At 32.5% G+C, this 24227-nt stretch overlaps 1 protein-coding gene across 2 annotated transcripts in view; it reads left to right on the top strand.

The window, feature by feature from the left end:
- jp (junctophilin) overlaps positions 1-22832 on the top strand; it is a 453334-nt gene extending 430502 nt beyond the window's left edge. For both annotated transcript variants that reach the window (XM_072540729.1, XM_072540728.1), the window contains one exon: positions 4341-22832. In XM_072540729.1, coding sequence (XP_072396830.1) covers positions 4341-4427 — 87 coding nt within the window. In that variant the 3' untranslated portion in view covers positions 4428-22832. The remainder of the gene's footprint in view (positions 1-4340) is intronic.
- The last annotated feature ends 1395 nt before the right edge of the window (positions 22833-24227 follow it).

Below are 24227 nucleotides of genomic sequence, written 5' to 3'. Positions count from 1 at the left end.
GGTTTGTACTTGCTGTAAGTCCAATTGTTCCACTAGCCTTCGAATGCTCAGTAATAGAAACTTAAATGGACTCTTAAATGTGATTTAGTCTGGCCTGTTGAATAGATTGATAGAGTGAAATAAAACAATAACTTGTTTAGCTAGAACTGTAATTGAAAAAGGGCAAGAAATAGAAACTTATAAACTGTGAGTGAATAACTAATCGTAAGGAACCTAATTAGATAATTACAGTTTACGAACGAAAACACCATAACACTTCACATTAAGGGTTCCCGATATATTGCGTAACTTGCGATTGCGAACGTGGAGAAAAACTCTCCGAAACTTGAAAAGTAGGTCTAAACCCTACAACTGTTGCTAATTCACTGGCTTCCCCTAGCCACTCCGAAATAATTGTCTATGCATTTTGAAGGATCTACCGGTTTAAGGTCAATATGGGCGGAGATTAACATTCTAAGAAATAAGTCAATGCAGGCAAGGAATTTATTTAGGTAAACGATGCGGCGGAAATATTTTTATTTGTTTTGAAATAGAATTATTTGGTTGGAGATTATTGTTCTCCAACAGTCTGGTTAGCACTGTTTGTAGGCGGCGGTTTTCAGTTCTTGGGCACCAATGTATTATGTCGTTTTTGTTAGATCGAAGTTTAGAATGAGATTGACACCACTCACGTTTCCATAAACACAACAATTTTGACAAAAGCATTTAAAAAGCCTCATGAATTTTTTTGCTCTCTAGGTCAAAGACATTGTCGATGGCAGAACGATTTGTTCAAAAGCCATTTTGTTCCATTATTTGATTTGATTGTTTTAAAGTCCACAGGGGCCTAGAGTTTACTATTTTTTCCAACAGTTTTCCCGTAGCACAGATGAGAGAAATTGGTCTGGAAAACTATGGATCGAGACTGGGTTTGTTAAGTTTTAAAATGGGAAATACTATGGATTTGGTTCAGAGTATTGGAAACTGCTGATTTAGTCAAACAAACTTAAGTAATTTGAGAAGATAATGTTTTGAAGGAGAAGAAAGATGTTTTAGAAATATGGCTGGAATGTCGTCTGGGTTAGCACTGGAATTGTTTAAATGATCAAGAGATAAGTTAAGCTTTTGGACAAGGTAGTTTTTTCTATCTTGATTTTAGGAAAGAAACACGCCATAGTTTCTACTTGATGTGTGAAGTTCATAGACAGCAGGTAGAGTATCCGCAATTCTTTGTTTTGCAATGTATTCACCATACTTTTCAAAATGATCTGGTTAACGTCCTCTAGTGGTTTGTTATTATTTTCTGTTACGTTGCAGTTTATTAGAGCAGTTTCAATGTGATCTGAGAAGCTTTCCTAGTCTGCTGACTCGATTTTCCATTTGGGTGTATATGTGTTGTTAGAATTGGGAGGAAGTAACAGATTATTAATTTTAATGGGATAGTGGTCACTACCTAAGTGTACAGTAAAACATCCCAAAAAAAGTAAGTGGTTAGTTGGGGATCGCAAAGAGTGATGATTCCCCCTAAGACAATATTAAGTCTGGTTGGAGAACGGTCATTTAAGAAATTTAAGTGGAGGTTGGATATTACATTTTCTATAACTTCACCTCTTGATGTTGTGTGAAGGTTGTCCGGTATTTGCAAAAAAATTAATTTTTTTTTACTTATATGACTTAGAAGGGTTAGGGCTTATCTCTTGTAGACATATTATGACTAATGTTTATTGAAAGTTATTGATAACATTGCTTATCGATGAAAGAATCCATTTAAAGTCTATTGAATAATCCTGCTGAATGTTACTAAATAATCATCATCATCATCATCAGTGGCATTACAGCTCGTTATGAGCCAAAGCCTTCTTCAGAACAATCTTCCATTCGCCCCTGTCTCTGGCAACTCTTATCCATGCTTTAACTCCGATGGATTTTAGATCATCCTCTATGTTATCTTGATACCTAAGTTTTGGTCTTCCTCTGGCTCGTCTTCCCACAGGTCCTCTTCGGTCGAAAATTTTTCTGATCGTTGCATCTTCATCTCGCCTAATTACGTGTCCTACCCATCGAAGGCGTGCTAATTTAATATATTTTACAACGTCAGGTTCCCCAAAACTTCTATATAACTCAAAGTTGTAGCGCCTACGCCACAAACCCTGTTCTTGGATTCCTCCATATATTTTTCTTAGAATTTTTCTCTCGAAACGTTTAAGCAATTCTTGGTCGTTCTGTGTAAGTGACCACGTTTCAGACCCGTATGTTCCCACTGGCCTTATTAGTGTTTTATATATGGTAACTTTAATTTTTCTGGGTAGTTTTGGGGCCATATGTTTAATCAAGCCATAATAGCACTTATTGGCAAACACTATTCTTCTTTTAATTTCTTCGCTGACATTGTTGTCTTTGGTCAGCAGCGAGCCCAGGTAGATAAAGGTGTCCACACCTTCCAGTTCCAGATCATCAATTAATAGTTTAGGTATCTGGTTGCCTGATCTAGTACAATACATATACTTGGTTTTCTGTGCGTTTATTTTTAATCCCATTCTAAGTGCAGACGCCCTTAGTGATCGAAATGCTTCGATCAGAGATTCTGTGGACCTAGCAATAATGTCTATGTCATCTGCATATCCGACCACTTGTACAGATTTATTAAAGATGGTGCCAATCGTATTAATATGGCACTCTCGAATTACGTTTTCTAGTGCAAGGTTAAATAAGAAACACGACAGTTTATCTCCCTGTCTCAGTCCATTTTTACAATGGAAGGGTCTGGAAAAGTCGTTTTGGATTCTGACTACACTCTCTACGCCTGTGAGTTTAAGTTCCGTGAGTTAAACAAGATGAAGCGGAATTTGAAATTCCACCATAGCCTGTAAAAGTTTTTGTCTGTTGACTGAGTCGTATGCGGCTTTAAAATCCACGAATGTTACTAAATAATGAAAATATAATTAAGGGAATAATTAGGATTGGGTTTATATCATTTTCGGTATCTGAAACTATTTTATCGCTGATGTAATTAAGAATTTTTTTTGTTAAGTTTGGTTATCCTTACGTTTAGAGACCTTTCTTTTAAGAGCGGAAAGATTTCACTTAGCATATCAGTTAGGAGTAACAAGTCAGTTGAAAATACCTGGACAGTGGCTATAGGTTCTGCAGGACCTACCACACTGTCAAGAATTAGACAAAGTCGTGAGACATTTGGCAAAATAGCTGTTGATAAAGTTGTTTACTGGTTTAGAAATGACTAAGAGATTTAATTTGGAATGTTGATTTTGTTCATGGTCAGTTGGGGAGTGACTTCGTTTTGTTCTTTTTGTTTTTGTCTTTGGAATTTTAGATACAATACAGATATTTGGAGTGTAATTAGGTTACGTTAGGTTAGATATCATTTCAGGAGAGAGCATTTCATTTGCAGCACGTTTTGAGTTGAAGGAAGTATCTTCGTTTACTGTATTAGAGAGAATAGAGTGTTCTTTACGCGGATTATCAATAGTTTTCTTTGAACTTGCTGATGGTAATTAAATTAATGGCTTTATGAATTCACATTGTCGTTGGCAAGTTTGAGAGCGTGAAGTTTGTAGAAATTGGGGGTCCAACAAAGATTGTGACGGTAAAGGTTGTGGAGTGTTGAGATGGTCAGTGGGTCGTTTTAAGATTGTTATCGGATATTGTTCCATATAGAAAGGGAAATCATATGATTCGTATTGGATGGTGGTTGTAGCGGATTCCTAGATTCTAATTGTAGGGTAACTTTAAACATTTTTCGAAAATAATTTCATTTTTTAAAAAAACAACTTTTTTTTTCATTTAAGCCCCATAGAATCATTCTAATTTTACTATTGTCTGTCTTATAACTTTGCAATAATTTGTCAACTTTCGCAAATTTAAGATAAACAAATTGAATTGTTTAAAAATATATTTAAAGAATCGTTTTGAAATTTTTATCACATATTATTCACTACAAATGCTTCCTTTTAACATAATATTGAAAGTTGTAAGATCATTTTGCAAAACGTATTAACAATGTATTCCATTTCAAAATGTTTACGTCTTTAATTATTAATAAATCATTGTACCAAAAAACTTTGACTCGAGCTCATTTTAAAGAGTTTTCAATAGAATAACCAATTCTTTTTAGTGTTTTGGTAAAACATAATGGTTTTACCTAAAGAAAATTCTAAAAATCACTAATTTTTTCAGTTAAATTGTTAAAAAATATAAATATGCAAGAAATTGTTTGGTGAATTTCCATAACTTAAATCGAAGAATATTTTTAGTTCAATATCAAATTATTTATATTAATTATACATATTAATTATGTGTTGTTCAATATATAAAACTTCCCCTAAAACTATCGTATTTTGCAGGACTGGTTCTCGCGGCAACAGTTGGTCCTTGTAGTTCTTTTCATCAACGTCTCCCTGGCTATTATGTTCTTCAAGCTGCTGACATAGTACAGGCTGAGCGTCGACGGACGCAAGGGGACAAGTTAGAGAACAAAACATGTTTAAAACGTTTTCAATATACCAAATAGAGACATTTTTTACAGCATCAATTTTGGGCCATGCTTCGGTGGGCAGTTGCAGATCTGTACAGCGAAAGTGTTTTGAATTTTGGTGGCAAATGCGTCGGTAAAATTGCTGTAACAAACTTTTCGGTTTGAACCAATCAATTTAAAAAATAAGAATTATTAAATATAAAAATTTTAAATGCATGCAGGCATCACATAACATTATAATCCTAAGGTTTCCAGTACACATATTTCTCCTATTTAAATATTTCAAGCTATATTTTGTTCTATGCTTTTCGTTGTACAGATCTGTCACGTCTAATTAACCATTGCGTGATATTTTATGGATAAGAAAAATGCTGTGCCGTTTTGGGAACATTTTTTGCTGTTGGATTTTTTGTCAGATTTTATAAAAATGTTTCTGGTAGTCACGTTTTTTTACTCTTTGTTTCAAATATTTATTCACAAACTGTTGACTGTTGTTGGTGATAGAATTTTTTTGAAGAGAATTCGGCATCTACCTGCGGTTTTTTGGTTGATTGTACCAATTTTCTACCAAACTTTATAAAAGTATATAAAAAATATTTAGCTTACAAAGTTGGACAAAGTTGGCAAAACCGAATTACTTTTTATATGAATTATTTAACAATGTTCGGTATTTTGTTCGGTATATTTATAAGTCTAAAATTTTGAAGCACCTACCAATTTTTATAACGTTTGCTTGGAACAGTTTTATAACAGTTTCTTCTATTAAAATATTTTTGTATAAATTTTGTAAAAAAATTTGTAAAAATATTTACATATCTTACAAATTTTAAAATACATTGGGGCAGAAAGTAAATGTATTCAATTCAAATTCAAATGTATTGTTGAATTGAATTGAATTTTCCATACAGTTTATAATTCAGTAATAAACCTAAAATTTTGTTTATTTTGTCCAATACTTTAGTTATTTTTAGAGAAAAATAATGGTTTTAAGTGGATAAAGTTTGAAAATTTGATAAACAAGACTTTGTAGCACAAAAGTTAGCACCTGTCTAAGATACCATATAACTCAGTAAAAGTCTGGGTTTCTAGTACTTTGAATACAATCTAAAAACGTAATTTTAAATATTAAAAATGAATTAGTTTGGTCCTGAATAAATTCTACTTTTGTTTAAAACTAGTATCAAATATGAGCAAGGTACCAATTCCAAGTTAGATTGATTAATAAAAATGTAGTCTAACTGTAAATAATACTTACTATGCTAGTTATATAAAAATTGTCATTCCTCTAAAGTGCCAAAATCGATATTTTTTTGTTTATATAAGATTATAAGTGAAATAGTTCGTGTGATGTAAATTTTTATTTCGATTTTCTTGTACAATGAATAAAAATCTACTTAAAGAAACCTAGTAACATTATAGACCTACATTTTTGGTATTTCAAGATAAAATATTGTGATAAAAAAACACAGTTAACGATTTATTGATAACTATAAACGAAGGGTCTAGTGCGCATGTGTAGACGTGTAAAAACCAAAGCTTTAGATATCTTCAACGAACTGCACTCAAAAAGCAATGGAAAATATGTGGTGTTGTTTTGAGTTATAGGTTGATAAGTATAATAGGTATACAACTGATTTTTTTTATAAAGAAGCGACAAAGAATCAAAGATTAGATCATCAGTTTATAAACATTAACTTATTTCATATTTATTGGAAGAGATTGGCAAAATATTTATATACCTACGCTAAACTAAGATCACAATTGCAAGTACTTATGCTAGCTCTTTCTGACTTTAATAACTGGAACCTTCAAAAAGGTCTATCACCACAACAAAACGGTTTCTTCTAGTAAAAAAGCGAGACTTACAATTCTTAAAATACTTTATTATAATTGACTTGTTATTGTAAGATTTTAAAGCAAAGTATATTTTAGTTTTAGCTTATAAATATTTATATTAGACTTTTTAGTCTATTCTTGTTATCTTTGTGGAAATTTTTAATTTGCCAATATATTGGTTCTCTTCTTTGGTTGTTTTATGTTTAACTGGTGAAATAAAAACTATGAAAAACATAGTTTTCGAGCAGTGATACTCTAGTATGTGCATAAAATGTTCTTTAATAATATATAAAACATTTGGGTTACAATATAAACCCAATTAGAAGGTAAGACGGATGCAGATTAAATGAGACAAGGCTACTGGACACATATGATGAACAAAAAGAAGTTTAATAGCTGCAATCATCATATTAACATGCACCTTCAAACCTGTATTGTACAAAATAAGTAGTACCAAAAATTATCTATTAATTATTTTTATAACTGACATTGTTCAAAATTTTCACCATCGTGGTGTAAAAAAAGCTTTACAAAGATTTTGCAGACTATTGAATAGATGCATTTACAATGGGTAATTGCTGAAAAAAGAGTACTGTCCTTTGTTCTTTGTCGACCTGGCGAATATTCTGCATTACGTTAGATTATGTTGCATATGAGTAGACGCTTAACCACCTCCTCACTTAAACTATAAGGTCTATTATAGATCATTCCTAGGTTAAAGTTATTTTTTCGGCCCAGCCTTTTCCAACCTGACAAAATTTGCAATCCACACTTTCTGTCAGTTCGATTTTATTCATACGCCCCTTGAGGCAACAGTATCCTGTTAGGATACCTACGATCCTTTATAGCTCATTTATATTTATATCTAGTAGATCTTTGTATCTCGTTCATATATAAATCCTTTTATCGTTCTTTTGGCTGTGCTTCTTGCTATTCGAATGACCGTTTATGGGCCTATGAATGTTTCTTTTGCCTCTCTTAATACCAATATGTCCAGGTATCCAGAGTTAACTTACTTTGTTACTTTTTTGGATCCAAATTAAATTCTGAAGGCAGTTTCAAACTAACTTGGACTCAATTTAATTCGATTCCAGTGCCTTTAATGCCGCCTGTATAACCGATATAATCTTTTATAGATTTGTCCCCGTAGTTCCTCTTTATTAATTCCTACAAGCACATCTCCATAGCATAAATGTATCCTTGAAAGATAGTGAAGTGATTATCTAGGTTTTTATTAGGTCTTAGCCTTGTTTTCCCTCCGTATACCAGCTCCAACTCCCTCATCGGTTTTAAAGCCATCGGTATACCAGCTTTGATCTGCCATTATGAGATTATTTATATTCGACTCCATTTCCATCTAGAATCATTTACAACTCTGGATGATTGTTTATCTCTTCAGATCTCTTCAGATCCTGGTCTCCTTTAGCCCTGCTTTCTGGTATCTTATCCGCCTTCTGTGTGCTCCTACCTTCGCCTCATTCTACATTCATAATATTTAATGGCAGAAAGTCAAGTATGACCTCGGTTATGTAGTTTCCATCTCCTTGTGAACTGACTACTACTGTATTATTTTCCAATATTCTGCATTACATAGGTATTTCTTCAGCATACTCCTAATGAAAGAACCAGGCATTGTTAGATTTAGTAAGTGAGAAAACTACATGATGTCTGTCTTGGAAGAAATGTGTTTTTTTTATTTTTGTAAAATAAATATATTGGACGTGTAAATGTTAGGCTAAGTATGCCATTCTACTTAAACTATTGCCTGTGTACCTACGAATGTGGTATGAGGCAAAAGTTTTAAAAACGTGTCCTAAAAGATAAATAAATATGTTCTTAATTAAAAAAACTGCACGTTGGTATTGTTATTTAACAAAATAAGTACCGATGTCTTTATCGTCAGCACACCAGATAGCAACTCGTTCATTGTGAAGTGGTGTTTCTCTACAATTTATCTTGTGCGTGAACGATAACCACCAACTGATTTTTGAACACTTGACGTTATATAAGAAGGGGTTATAACGATGGCACCGCTAGCGCTTTCCGCTGGCTTGCCATTTCTCTTCATCACCACTACTGTTGATAGGAGCTGGAGATGGAACACCGACAAATATATAAAACGCTGTAAACCAAGACAGGGAACCGGAGTACTGATCTGGTAATGACTCCTACCAAAAGACTGATGGAATATGTCATACTGGTATGGGTGCGAAGTTATCGAGAAATGGATGTATTTCAAAAATGAGAAGATAAATATAGTAATAAACAGCAAAGTGATTCCATGCTACAATACAGCTAAGTACCTTGGCTTGCACTTGGATGTTTATTTAAAATGGAAAGAACATATCTTAATTTTTGGTACTGATTATTTTGGTGAAATTTTTATACATCCATAGTATGTCTCTTAGACATGAGCACCATACACCGCTCATTTATTTTACTTAAGAATTCTTTCTGCGTTTATATGGCGTATTCCAAACCTAGCCTCTATATAAGATATTACAAAAATAAGATCATCGGTAACTTACATTAAAATTTAAAAAATCTGTGACATAATTGTATACATATAAACATATTTTTGGTATTATTTTAACATTTTTTAAAACGAAAATTATTCAAGATGGTTAATTTTCAAATTATTTTGGAATATATTTCAAAATCCACAAATTATTAAATAAAAATAATATGAATTTTCCAAAGAAGTTCTTATTCTGTTTTGTCTTGTAATGATTTCGTTTTTCATTCTCTTTCAAAGTTCATGGTAGGTTTTCATTGTTTTTTTTTGCTTATTTGTGTTTATTTCTGTTTATGTCATTCCATGATATAATCTAAGAAAATTTTAAATGTGTCAAATGGTTTGAATAATCGTCAATTAGTGTACAAATCTATAAATTGTTTCACTATCATTCTAAGCCTAAATATGTACAACTAAAACAAGAAAAGAACATCATTTCAACTCGCAAGTTAGAAATTTCCAAATTTTTGACAATTCTTGCAAATGAAAGGATTCAGCAAGAAGAATTTGATGATGAAATTGGTCGCACAAATAAACTTCCTTAAGAATTGTATAAATTTTGTAATTGTAGGGAACATATCTAATAATAAAATTTACTTTTGGAAATCATTGTACTAGTACTTTAATATTTGAGACAAAAGTTTATGGAGTTGGTGATATTTAAAATTTGTAATAATTATTTAAACAAATTGTGGATACAAATACAAACGTAAAAACTTATTTATTTGAGATTATACCCATTTTTTTTTGTGAAATTTACTGATCGGTGTAGTGATTTACTCTTAAAATTCAGTTACGTTATTAATGCACAACAACTCAATAGATCCTTTGGCTTTTGAAAATAATATACTCACTTATTTACTAAATGCGCATTTTTTATCGCAAGGGAGGAAAATGGTCGTAAAACTTTATCAAAATAGTATAGGATGGTACTGTGGGACCTGCTTAGGTGACTATCTGTCCTGTTTTAAGCGGGGCAGTATCGCTTTGTAGATTGTCGTCCATTGCTATAGTTTTGTGCCCTCCAAATAAAATTTGGCAGGACCCTGGTCTACCTGGCCTTTCGGCATACGACCGTTAGCGCCTCCACTGGTGACCAGATGACACAGGCAGAGGAATTTCCACCTCGCACGTAGACAGGTCGCCGCCGAGGATCTCTCCTCTACCTCTCTTAAATCTCCAGGCGGATACGTGGCGGGACACCGACACCACGATTGGTGGTGTAAGGCCAAAAGAGGTGTGTACGGGGCCAGCTCGTTCAACCTCGCCTGGTTCTCTTAGAATGAGAGTAGGGTGGTCACCGAGAGTCTAGTCTCGGATACTAGGAATGTAGACCGGTGATCGTGACGCCTAAACGTCTTGAGTGCGTTTCTACAAACCTCTCCACCTCTCGATTCCTATCCATTAGAAGCCTCTTACGACAGGCAGGGCCTTCTTGCCTCGGCCGTATTCTTATCTCCGCGAGTCGAACGGAGAGATTGTCGTCTAGTCGTCACCATGTTAACTTGGGTGGACGCCGTTATATCCCGCTTTGAGCAATTATTAGTGAAAATTCATCTATTCTAATTCCAATTATGCGGATCAATTATTTAAAGTATATTACTATAATATATATTGTTTTAAGTGTCAGTGACAAATAGAATCCTTAACAACTATGTATTGGGACAAACTTAAATACATGCAAAATTCAGATTTCAGTTGACAGTTTATTTTTTTAATCATATTTGTCAATGTGTTACTATGTAATTAGTCAAGTATCTACTAATAATATAAGTTCAATCAGCAACACAAAACAAAATACACTTACTCTAACCGAACTAATTAATAAAGAATGTTTATTTTGTTGGCAACTAAATATTGGAGCACAGAACCCATATTTATTTTTAAAACAAAGTAGCATGACCCTTCGACTTTATGGTAGCTCAGATTCGGTTGAGCATTTACTCGACTAAGGATCTGCACTGTTTAGAGGTCAATTAATTGCAAATCTGCTGTATTTTGGCTTTAAGTTCGTGTAATATCCGTTGTGCGTTATTCGTTAGTGTCATTTTATGCTATACTGTTTCAATAAAATGTAGGTCAGGACTGTTAGTAGGCCAATAAAGGACATTTATATTCTGGTTTCCAAACCAGTTGTTTGTGGTTCTGGTCGTCTGACAGATCGTTTCGTTCTGCTAAAAATATAATTCTCGCCAGCATTTAATTTTACTATACTTGATAGTAGGCTATTTTGAGGTATTTGTTGATATTTTACAGCATTTCCGGTACCCTCAATAAATTAAAAATATTCTAACCCTGAAACTGCCATACAACTCCAAATCATCACTCATTTAGGCAATTTTACGGTCCGTTTCAAACAGTCTTCTTGAAAATGCTCCTGCTTAGTGCGAATAACTGGTTTTGCGGTAATCTTCAACCCGTATGTCAAATTTTGGTTTCTTACTAAATATCACTCGGAAATAATCTTCTACCGACCAAGACAGTTTAAATTTTGCCCAAATGAGCTTAGCTTGCTTTTGTTTTAATTTAACAGTGGCTTTTATTTTTCTAAAAAAATATGTTAAAATATATTAAAAAACGTGTATATTTTTTTATTACCTGTAGTTCAACCTTCAATCTAGATTTATGTTTCCACTTGCGACAGTATTCTCGAAATAGATTTAATTCAGTTTTATGATTACATTTAGCTGTTACTTGCTTTACAGTATGTCGTTGACCTTTTTTGCAAAGTTTTATTGAGATTCTCCGGTTCCTATAAAAACCTAGTTTTGGACAACCCGGGCTTTTACCTTTTTATCTAAGATTCTTAATGTTTTCTCATAATGCTTAATTATCTTCAACACTGTAGTTTTGGGAATATTAATTTTATCCGCCACTTCAAAGATTGTGTTATTGCGGCAATAATTTTTAGTCACCAACTCTCAAATTTTTTAATTTGTAGAAACACCAGGCGCAATTTTATTGAAATAATACAGGGATTCACTCAATTTGACAAGAAACTAATTATATAATGTAGTCTGACGTTTATTAGAGTGTCTAGCTGTATTGTTTTTATAGCCTAATTGTCTTACCTTGTGTGGTTTTTACCGGTTACTTCATACTGTCCCATTATGTGGTTGTCATTAATTTTTACATATTTTGATAATTCTTATGATAATAATAGGTTACGTGAGTTGTATAAAACAATAATATTTACTTTTTGTGATTATATATTATTTAAAATATTTGCTTATTTAATATTATTAGAACTTTTAAAAAAATAATAATAAATTAACAGTCAAATGGCCGAATTTGTTATATAGTTTAATTTGCCGCATTATATAGTGGTAAGCGATTGTAGTATGCCATCCTCACTTATACAGAATAGAGTCGTTTGATACAAAACCTTACAGCCTTCAAAACGCTAAGACGGTAACTATAATAGTAAAAGGGCAGCACGGCTTCTAGCACAAAATAGGTCATTTGGATCGTAACGTAAGAGGAAAGGGGAGGGGCCAACGTATACGTAGACACAGAAAAAAACATGGCAACGTATAGCCAAAAGGACACTAAGCTTGTAACGTCTAAACGGCTCAACGTACAACAACGTGCAAGGTCTCGAACAGGTCTTGATCAGGTCTAAAACAGGTCTTGATCAGATCTCGAACAAGTCTAAAAAAGGTCTCGAACAGGTCTTGATGGGGTCTAAAACAGCTCTTGATCAGGTCTCGAACAGGTCTTGATTAGGTCTCGAACAGGTCTCGAATAGGTCTCGAACAGGTCTCGAATAGGTCTCGAACAGGTCTTGATCAGGTCTCAAATAAATCTTCTTGAACTATTTGTTCTTGTTTGAGTTGTGTCAACTTACTTTTCGAGACCTGTTCGAGACCTTGAAATTTCTTATGGAAATTTACATGGGAAAATGACTTGTTTTGTCATAGAAGCCTTGCTGTACTTTTACTCACAATGTTACTGTTTTTTACTGTGTATAGATTATATCTCCACTAAAACCTAAACTCATTGATTAATGCGGTACGTCCCCTTTATTCCTTTACCTGCTCTATATCGCATCTACTGTACTAATGTACTACAATAGTCACGCTAATGGAACAGGTGTTCTGTCGTTAAATATAATTAACCTGGCAGAAAATTGTTGCATATCTCAAATGATTTGTTGCTATCTGATCCGAAACATCTGAAATATTTTATGACATTTCTCAAAAGAAAGGTGCCTGTATTGTTTGAAATGTATCAAATAAGCATATCAAACACCAATCAATTATAAAAGTGACATCAACGCCTCAATGGCGCTGTGGTAAGAGCGTGAACTTACTGTAATATCGATACTCGTCCGAGGTGCTGTGGTGGTTTGGAGTAAAGACGATGAAAACGACCTTACTTAGTGACGTAAGTAGTAAGGTATTATTTACTTAACACACTACTAAATAAAATTCCGCTAAATGCTCAATTCCTCTCAGTTGCGTATATCGCAACATAAACCTAAAGTGAAAATTGTATTTCCGGATGTTCATCCGTTCAGAAGTTGTTTTGCTTTTAGTAGAACAGTTTTGAGACCTTGCAATTAAATATTTCATCGTCATTTTGTAGTTTTTCTTTCTTTTTATACAAGTAATCTTTGTTCTGTAAGTAAAAGCAAAACTGTACCTATATTACAGTAAGTATGTTATTTGTTCCCGGTTTTATAGAATTATTTTTCGCAAATGCGTAAAATGGAAACATTTGGAAACGGAATTATATAATAACCAAAGCAGTACGAAAAAAATAAAAAGATTGTTGAAAAAAAGTAGAAAATAAAATTGATTACTACTTGTTCCTACCCTATATCATTTTCAGAAAATTTAAAAAGGTATACCAACTTTATTTTTAGATGTTTGTCAAGTATACCTAGAGTAACATTATGGGAAAACATGTACCAGGGCGAAGACGACGCTCCTGGCTTAAAAACATACTAGATTGTAGAGGCTTGGGCTTGCACGATTCGCTGTGAAAGACTCAGAACACAGAAGATTTGGCAAAATTGTTACCTATATTTGAAACAAGAACGAACGGAGAAATATCTTGTTGGGGTTCTACATAAGTTTCAAATCTTAGCAATTTGCTGTGAACTTAACGGATATGTGTTCATTCTTACAGTGACATTGTTTATTTCAATAAAATAGTTATTACAGGACAAAAACTTCGATTTATGTTGTTCCTATATGTTTTTTAATGTTTTTATAGTGCCATGCGCAGTTGCATATAAATTTGAATACTGAAATACTTGAAATAATATCACAATATTAAGCTCAATTCCAATATAATCCAAATAACACTTTATTATTAATTTCGGTAATTAACCGTCTTCAAATAACAAAATTGATTATTGAGGAAGTCACCGCTATTGTACACCGATATTTAGTCAGGTGAAGCGTAATAAAAACTTCTTTGTATTATGGTGTATATGGATTGTTGGAATACAAAATAGTTACTTTCAAATTACTCGGAGGAAGCTATTGTTTCAGAGGAATATGTCAAGTTGTTTATTATTTTGGAAATTAAAAATAGTTTTATGTTCTATGCTGTTTTATTGAACATAACAGTTTTGCAAATATTTGCAAACAACTGTACATATTTAGTATTTTTTTTATTGTTTATTGATTAATACCTATTGTTGCTCTATTACCAACACTGATTTCACACCGCCTCATTGTTTAAAGCCAACCTCTATGTGATAAAATGAATAGATTGGTTGTAGAGGCTGTGAAAGATAAAAAAGAAGTTCTACCAACTCCATAAACTTCAGCTCCAAGCTATTGTTGTAAATATACACTGTAAAATGCTAAAATCTCTTTTGCCATATGTATAAAGTTTTTCATGACTCAGTCTGTACGGTCAAACATAGAATACTATTAACGGTTTTTCTCATATAGATCTTTAAGGTATGCAATTTTACATTTATATGTAAACTTTTACGTATTACCTACGAGGTTATAAAGAAAGTCCAAGTAATTATACAAAGAAAATATTTTTTACCTTTCCTATTAACGTTTGATATAAGCGATCTATTTGAAATTGTTTCAACCACCAGATTTCTAAGCTTACTTTAAAACCTTTAAAAAAAATATTGTACAGAGTAGCGTAAAATTTGGTCTTAAAGATTGCATGTATATGCGAAATGTAGAAATTTAAAAGAAATTTAAAAGTAATTGAAAATATTCAATAGTAGCTCCAAAAATAACATTTTTTTTAAGTGAACTATCTGAAGAAGAACGACTATTTGATAAAGTGTAAATTAATACGGGTATACCATAAGAAAATATTCTTACTCCTATTATACTAAACATTTTCGTGGACCAAATCATCAAAGTTATTAAACGTCAACACATAATATAGAATGAATATACGTCAATCTTATAGTAGAATCTATATGGTTAGTGTACAGAGTTCTATTAAATAACCTAGATGTCCAACTCCATATAATCTAAGATTCAGATTAAAACAAAACAATATAATATATTATAAAAACTGCTGTGTCGTATCTAATTATGATTTAAAAATATACTCATAAGTAAAAAATGATTATTTTTCGGCCAGGAATTATCTTACTTTAAACGTTAAAAACACTCTTGTAAAAAAATTCCATGTAAATATCACGTGAAACAAGCGAAAGTTCAAGCATTGTTTACATTTTTTGCCCCCTCATTGGTTTCACCTAATGGTGAACGCACATTAAACAATCAACTTCACTTAAACGGTAAAGATAAAACGGTAAAGATCACCCAACTATCGTGACCGACAACGCTAAGTCAGACAAAATTGAGCCCGACAGTTGGTGTGTGTGCGTAGGCTTGTTGGCCTACAAAAATAGTTGTCATGTCCCGACTCGACAGGTTGGGTATGGAGAAGTCGGCTGTCGGGAATTCGCGGTTGTACAACGAAATCGGTCGGCCCGACCGTTGGCTATAACTATTTTTGTTGGTCAACAAGCCTACACACACACCAACCGTCAGACATAAAAAACAAAATGTTAAGTACAAAGGGTAGCAGAATAGTTCAAACATACCTAAAACTAATACTCAAGTACGCCACAGAATTGAAACCCAAATATAAACAATATAAAGAATTATGGAAACAACCAAAATGAAAAAACTAAGAACCATCAAGGGGAGATGGTTTCGAGCGCTTCGGGTAAATTCGGGGGAAAAGGGGAGCTAGGAAAAAGTAGGTTCTGCAGAACAAATCTAATAACAACTTAGTAGGCGTACAGCTAAAGTATTACAAATATTTAACAAGTTGAAAAATTAAAATAATTACTAAAACATTATTGTAAATAGAACATATCTAAAAAAATCTGGAAAAACCAAGCTACAAAATTGATAGAAAGGGAATAAATACAAAAAACCTATTAAAAGAAGATAGGAACATATCAAACAATTATAAAAAATTGCTTCTGAAGAAGGACCTAACAATGTATAAATATACAGCAGAAAAAGTTATCTTAAATGACCTTTTTTTAATTTAAGTTTAATTTAAACATATAATATATAATAAATTATTGTTTTCTATTTCTGGAACTCACAGTTAAATGGAAAATATTTCTGGGACGTTTCTATATAGATATTGCTAGATATTTTTTACTAAAACGAAAACTATTTCTATTGAAAAAATTAAGCAAAATTAAGTATTTGTTCCACCCGGTATATGTATTTGGAATATGTGTATGGTATAATCGTTATTGAAGCTTCACAAGTCAGACTGCTAGACAAAAAAACCAACGTTGGAACGTCACAACACAATATTAGAGACCTTACCAAGGTAGACGATCAAGAGGAAGACCACAGATGAGATGGGTAGAAAATATAAACAGAATAGCCGAAACAAATTGGAAATATGTTGCTCAGGATAGAGACCGATTGAAGGAGTTGGGAGAGAGGCCTATATCCAATAGACGATAGAAGGTTAAGAAGAAGAAAAAGAAGAATCGTTATATTAAATACAAAGTTATATAGATTTGCAGTACAAAGTGAAGAAATATTAAAATTTTGCGTTTAATATCGATCTTCCTAAATAGAAATCTCATCGATTTTAAAATTTTGATTCCATATAATCGAGAGAACTGTAGAAATATACTTGCAAAATTTTATCTAAATTTACTAAATGTTGCAGTCTTTTAATTTTCAATAGCTTTTCAACACTGAAGACATTATTCAAATCTTGAATATGTTGCCCGTGTGACTCCATTTCAAATAGATACAAAGAAATTAGAATAAGACTAAATCACAATTAATCTATTCTACCATCAACGACCGGTTTCGCATACACTATAATTTGCTATGTATGTTCAGGTCTTAAGGTACATGGTAGACTAAATGCTGAAATTATAAAAACCGTATTAGGGTGTTGATTGTTGGTAAGTCTTATTCTTATTTCTTTTTACTTATTTGAAGACATTATGTTCAAAAATAGCGGCGTCTGTCATTAGGGAGAGTAGAGGTATTAGTGAAATAATAAAGAATCATAGAGAGAAACAAGTGATTTAAGATGGGGAAAATGGAACACAAATACATAAAAGTATTAATAAGAAAACTGGAAGTCACTAGTACGACGACTGTATTTTCCTTTAAAAGAATGAATAAATCGACATTTTTATGATTTAGATTAAAATTTGTACGACGTACGAGGGTAGAATTTTACCGACTTTGTAATGTTATATAATTTACATACATTTTGCACTTAATATGTCAATATACATTGGAAATAACCAACGATTTTTAACATCTTGGGACATGATTTAATTTTTATATACTTGCAAATTTAATGTTTCATTAGCTAAAGCAGCAATCTTGATGACCAACTACACTACTATTTTTTTTATATATATATATATATATATATATATAGGTATACTTTGATTTTTATTTGTAAGTCTTGTAAGGAACAGTTTTCAGGAAATAATATAAAGGTATAGCGTACATAAATGTATATTTCCATGGCAGAAAGGTACTTATTACGTGTTTGGGTCTTAAAACTTTGGATGGTTTCATGAAATTAATCTATGATATAAGTAAAATAATTATGTTTTTGGTTCTTAAAACAGATATTTTCCGATTTTCCGATAAGTTTATAAATCAAAAACTTTAATATTCTCTAGAATAAAGGAAGAGTAGAATATTTCTTTTATCCTACACTTCTATCCTCAATCTAATTTCATTCATTCCCATATATATTTAACCTCATCCACCCATAACTATATTGAATATAAACATACTGAATGAATCTCCTGGTCTAATGACTGTTAAGTACTAAATTCATTTCGACAGATTGGAATAATATACAATTTATCTAGCCAAAGCGACCCTTATACTGCCATAGTGCCATAATATATACTTCACACTTTTACTTATATTACTTTGAGTTTGCACCAAGAAAGGTTGTAAAAAATCTCGTTAGTTATATGAAATTTTATTGTTTGTGAATAAATTTGACATGGAACTAAATATTTTATGACCATTTATGTGAAATTTGACGTAGAACGTGACTTTTATGTACATTATATACGCATCGGCCGGTGTTGAAGATCAAATCCTTACCGACATTTGACAGTTTCAAAGTATGAACATTAACTCGTGTAGGTTATTTTCTCTTAAAGTTGAAGCAATTTCTACTAGTTCTTATGGTGAAAGAGTAGATTTTACTTTTTTTAGTTTTTTGAAAAGTTAATTGTTAGGCGTTGCTTTTGCTAAAAATGTGTAAATTGTTTCCTGAAACTGTGTAAATTAATTAATTTATTTTATTTCTATCATTAAATCTACTTCTTGAAACATTTACGAAAAATATACACATAAGTGATGTAACACTGGTGCTTATTAAAGCGCCATAGTTTAAAAGTAGAAAAGGTTTTCAAGTTATTCGCTGAATCAGGAAAGCACAAAGTAAAAGAGTAAACCAGAGGATAAGCGAGACCTTGTCATATTTGTAGACTGTACATTATTCGTAATTTAAATCAAATTTCAGTACTTACGTCATAACTAAAGCAACTAGATGCTTTACTAAGCTTTAATAAATATAACATTGTGCCCATATACATTGCTGTTGAATGTAATCAACAATTTTTAAGATGCACAATTTATATTAACGTAGTTTTTTTACAAAAATTGGTAATGTTAATGAAAACGCAGCCAATAATCAAATAATTTAAAAAATTGAACAAATATTTCTCTTTAGATCGTATGGTTGCAACGGAATACAAATCAAACTCTTCCTGACTCCTTTGCATTACTTACTTTTAAATTATTAGCTTATTTTAGTAGTAATCCAAACTTTACAAATTGTATAATGTAATTTTCACGGTATTATCGGAACAGACCAAAAAATACAAACGAATGGCCATTTTTATAGTTACATAGGAAGTAAACGTAATGACGTAGTTTTCCAGATATTCCAGAAATGACTCAAAATCAAATTAGGATGACGGTTTCTTAAGAACAAGTAATTGAGTTATTATATTTGTCGATAAGGTTTTCTAGAGTTTTTTACTGGTCTAATACATTGCATTAGTCGCCATTCAAAGTAGACTGACTTCTAAATTCAGTTAACCGCTACATTACGATTCATCATCATCATCACTGGCTCGACAACCCTTTTTGGGCCTTGGCCTGTTCCAGGATTCTTCTCCATTCTGATCTGTTTCGTGCTTTTTTCTCCAGTTTTTTATTTTAAAGGTTGCTATATCATTTTCTATTTGTTCTGAGTATCTCAGTTTCGGTCTTTGTATCATCTTCGCCATATTCCGTTTTCTTTTGTGCCCTTATATATGTGTCGCAAGATTTTTCTTTCGAAGGTGGCTAACAACGTTTCCTCTCTTTTAGTGAGTGTCCAGGTTTCTGAGCCATATGTGAGTACCGGTCTTATTACGGTTTTATATATTTGGCATTTTGTCTTTCTTGCGACGTTATCTGATCTAAGGTGTCTAATTAAGCCATGGTAACATTTATTTGCAATAAATATTCGCCTCTTCACTTCCTCCGTAACGTTATTATCAGACGTGACTAGGGATCCCAAGTATATAAAGTTTTTTACACCCTCTATGTTGTATTCTCCTATTGTTATATTTTGTGGCTGCCTTATTTCGGCGTTTTTACTTACCTGCATATATTTTGTTTTGGTCTGATTGATTTTAAGACCACTATTTTGTGCAGCTCATTCTATTTGGTTGTATGCCTCTATCATTTCTCTTCTTGATCTTGCGATTATGTCAACATCATCTGCAAATGCTAGTATTTGCACGCTTTTATTAATGATTATTCCTCGTGTATTGACTGTTGTGTCCCTCAGTATTTTCTCGAGTACGATGTTGAACAAGATGCATGATAGAGCGTCTCCCTGGCGTAGTCCCTTTTTCACATCTATTGTTTCCGTTAATTCATTTTGTATCCGGATTCTACTTTCTACTTTTAGAGATTCTTTTATCAGTTCTATTAGTTGTGTTGGTATATTAAATTCGTTCATTGCTTTTATTAAAAATTCTCGGTTTATATTGTCATATGCGCTTTCAAAGTCTATGAAGAGATGATGTGTGTCGATGTTATATTCACTTGTTTTTTCGAGGATCTGTCGCAGAACAAATATCTGGTCTATTATTGACTTCTGTCTACAGAAGCCACTTTGGTATTTGCCAACTATTTCTTCAGCGTGTGGTCTAAGTCTTTCATAAATGACATTGGACATTATTTTGAATGCTGCATTCAGCAGCATGATTCCACGGTAGTTTCCACATTCTAACTGATTTCCTTTTTTATGTAATGGTACAATAATACCGCTATTCCTACATTACGATTATTATCTTAAAAATTTAAATATTTGTTTATAAACTTATGCTGTAATACAGGAATATATGTCTCAGACTCACAATTTTTTTATAATTTTCTTGTCCCTTTTGTATGTCCCGCCAAGATTTTCTGAAATTTATAATGTTGGCTCATATACTTTTTTTTTGCTTCTAAATATATTTTATTGGCTTATCATAGGAAAATGTTTATCCTAACTTAATAAACACTAACTTAATAAACTAAATAACGCTAAAATGGCTAGATGTTAAAATCTGTCATATTTTCATGTGTTGACGACCGTACCTCAGAGGCACTACATTGGCATTCTAAACCAGAGAGCACAAGTTCGAGTCTCAGCACCAACAACGACGTTTTCATTTCTAAAAGTGATACGAGCCGTTCACTGACGGCACGTAAAGCCATTGTTCCTACTGAGCTACTGTGTATCGACCGTAACTACTTGAAACAGGGTTAGAGATGCAATTGGCGCCAGAACCTGTCCAAATGAAACTTCAATTGGAAAACTGCCATACGAATGCCATAAAGTTTTAGGTTGAGAGATACCTTGAATTTGGATACAAGTTGGGGAAGGTATGTTTGCCAATTCCTCGGGCACACCGCAAGAAGGCGGTACTGGAGTTAAGTTTTCAATCTAATGGAGACAAATTGACAGTTGTCAGAATCGGAGCAGAAAGTAAAACATTTTGTGTATGTAGAGCTTGACTTGAAACCAAAGTATTGGATTCTTGCAATATTTATAGAAAAGAAATGTTAAGAAGTACAGGAGATGCAGATATTACAGTTTCAGTAATCGCATTTTGTTCTGGAGTAGTTTGAAAAGTGACTGTTTGTGCTGGTAACACATTGGAAGTGATTTCATAAGTCGGCTTTTGAAGCTCTTGCATCTGAGCTTAAACAATTGCAGAACTAAACGAAGTACTTTTAGTTATTTCTTTTATCTGTTTGAACTGATTGGTGAGTGAGTCATCATTAAAAAATTTATTTCTAACTTCTTTTTGGCCATTTATATTCAAGACAGTATCTTTAACAATGTGTTTATTGGAATTGTTCGCTTTAAATTTTGTATCAACAGCATGAATTGTATAAAATCAGAATGACCTTAATTGACACAATTTTCAGCAAAAAGAAATTTATTCTAAATGGTTTCAGTTCATTAAACATATTTAAATGTATAGGTCTTTACACTATCGCTTTGCTTACTGTATCAATATCAGTGAATACTATACCTATTCTGTTTGTAGTATCAGGTCCGTAGGTAAACAGCCAACTTGTGAAATCAAATATCAGGACTTATTTATTTGCTAAAGGTACTGATTGTTGTCGAAATGAAGTCGACTTTTTTATGATTTGGATGTTACAGTCTCTTTGTTTTTTTTTTATAAATTGTATAAAATATATTTTTTACGATATTAAAATGCCAAAAATGGAAGACCAAAAGAGTACTCAAGACGAGAAGCTTATTACAGGCAAAAGTCTAGACTAGTAGTAGAACAAGCATTTACCAAATTCACTGCTGGAAAGAAGAAAAATACCTTTCCATTAAAAATGTTTAGGTAGTAAGAGACTCTACCAGTGTTTTTTTAGATGATATTGATTGTATTACAGCTATTACCAATGAAAATTGAATACTTTTAATCCCACATTTGAAGAGTTTGATTTGAGGTATTGTTATTAAGTTTAAAAACACGGACTGAATCCTTAAACTATGGGATTTAAATTAAATTTGATGAAATATTCTTAGGGATATTACACCGAACACAACTTTAGGGGTAAACTAAGTAGTGAACTAAAATTACTGAACTTTGATTAATTATTGTTGTTATTTTTCTCTTGCAGGCAGGAGATTTTTGTTTGTAGATAAGTTATTAAAAATTAAAAATCGTATTTTAGTTGATTTTGAGAAATTTAAATGTCTAGCTATAACGTTCTTATAAATTTTTAAAAAAAGAAGTTTTTCTAAACTATTTTTGCGTGCCTTGTTCAATCTCTATAATTAAAAAATGACGTAGTGTTTGTAACTTGTGCAAACATATTTGTATTATATATGAGCATTATAAACAAAATTTCTAGATTTGTATGGAACCGATTATATTATATTATTTGTGTCTATCACTTTATATTTTCAATTAAATAAACAAAAGGGCCGACTACATTCTTCCCTTAGTCATATTGACTTTTATTATATGTTGTTTTATTTATTACCTCATCAACTATCAAACACCAACTCCTCCCACTTACCTACCTCCCCCTCACACCTGAAAATTTTAGATAGATACTAGTGATAAATCTATTTCTAGTATGCACACTATAATATGGTTAGAATATTATTCAAAGTGTATTTTATTTAAACTAAATTTATAGTGGAAAAGCTTCAAATCGAACGTTCAAACAACAAAAAAAAACATATGCCACTTGTGGAATGGTACAATATCTCAATTATATCCGCACATGCTCCGACAGAAGATAAATACGAACATATTAAAGATTACTTCTCTGAACAACTCGAAAGAACGCTTGAGAAAGTCCCCAAACAAGACATGCAGATAATCTGTGGAGACTTCAATGTAAAAATTGGCAAAGAACCTAACCTAAGACCGACAATAGGACAGCATAGCCTCCACGATATCAAACGACAATGGACAAAGGCTCGTAGAGCTAGCATCGGCTAACAATATGCTTGTAAAGTCTACTATGCTCCAACATAAAAACATTCATAAACAGACTTGGCTCTCTAATGACCACTCCACGCGGAACCAAATTGACCACGTAATTATCGATGCTAGACATGGAAGTAATGTGCTGGATGTAAGAAGCCCCAGGGGCAAGAATATTTCAAGACTTTACTAAACATACATCAAGAGGAATAACATGGAGAAAATATATATTTTGGGGTGGACCTACCGGTAGAGGATCCCAAAATAGATGAATTATTGCAAGTATTAACAAATTGAAAAACGGAAAAGCTCCAGGCTCTGACAATATACTGGCTGAATTCCTTAAGTACTGAGAAAAAACTCCACATAGAGAAAGACACAAACTAATAACCCTTATATGGAACGAAGAGAAAATACCAACAAAATGGCACGAAAGTGTAATAATCTCGATTCATAAAAAGAGAGACAAAACCAAGTGCTCTAATTATAGAGGCATCTCCCTACTTAATACGGTATATAAAATCTTATCGAACATCCTATTAAGTAGGCTGACACCGTTTGTAGAAAATTTTATGGGGAAATACCAAGTCGGTTTTAGAAAACATAGATCGACCATAGATTAGATCTTTACTCTAAGACAGCTGCTTGAAAAAGGATGGGAATTCAATAGAACTATCCATAATCTCTTCATAGATTTCCGGCAAGCGTACGACAGCATTAAAAGGGATCAGATGTGGAATGCAATGGCAGAACCTTCAGTTCCAAAAAAACTTATCCAGCTTGTTAAGTTATGTGTGAATAGCTGTAGATCCAGAGTACGGATAGGTAACAAACTCTCAGAATCGTTCGAAATAAGCAGTGGCCTGAAACAAGAAGATGCGCTGTCACCTCTCCTCTTTAATATCATCCTAGAGATAGTAGTA

The sequence above is a fragment of the Diabrotica undecimpunctata genome, chromosome 8, assembly GCF_040954645.1.
Source record: "Diabrotica undecimpunctata isolate CICGRU chromosome 8, icDiaUnde3, whole genome shotgun sequence".
Classification (NCBI taxonomy): domain Eukaryota; kingdom Metazoa; phylum Arthropoda; class Insecta; order Coleoptera; family Chrysomelidae; genus Diabrotica; species Diabrotica undecimpunctata.
This window is presented reverse-complemented; position numbering and strand designations above follow the sequence as displayed.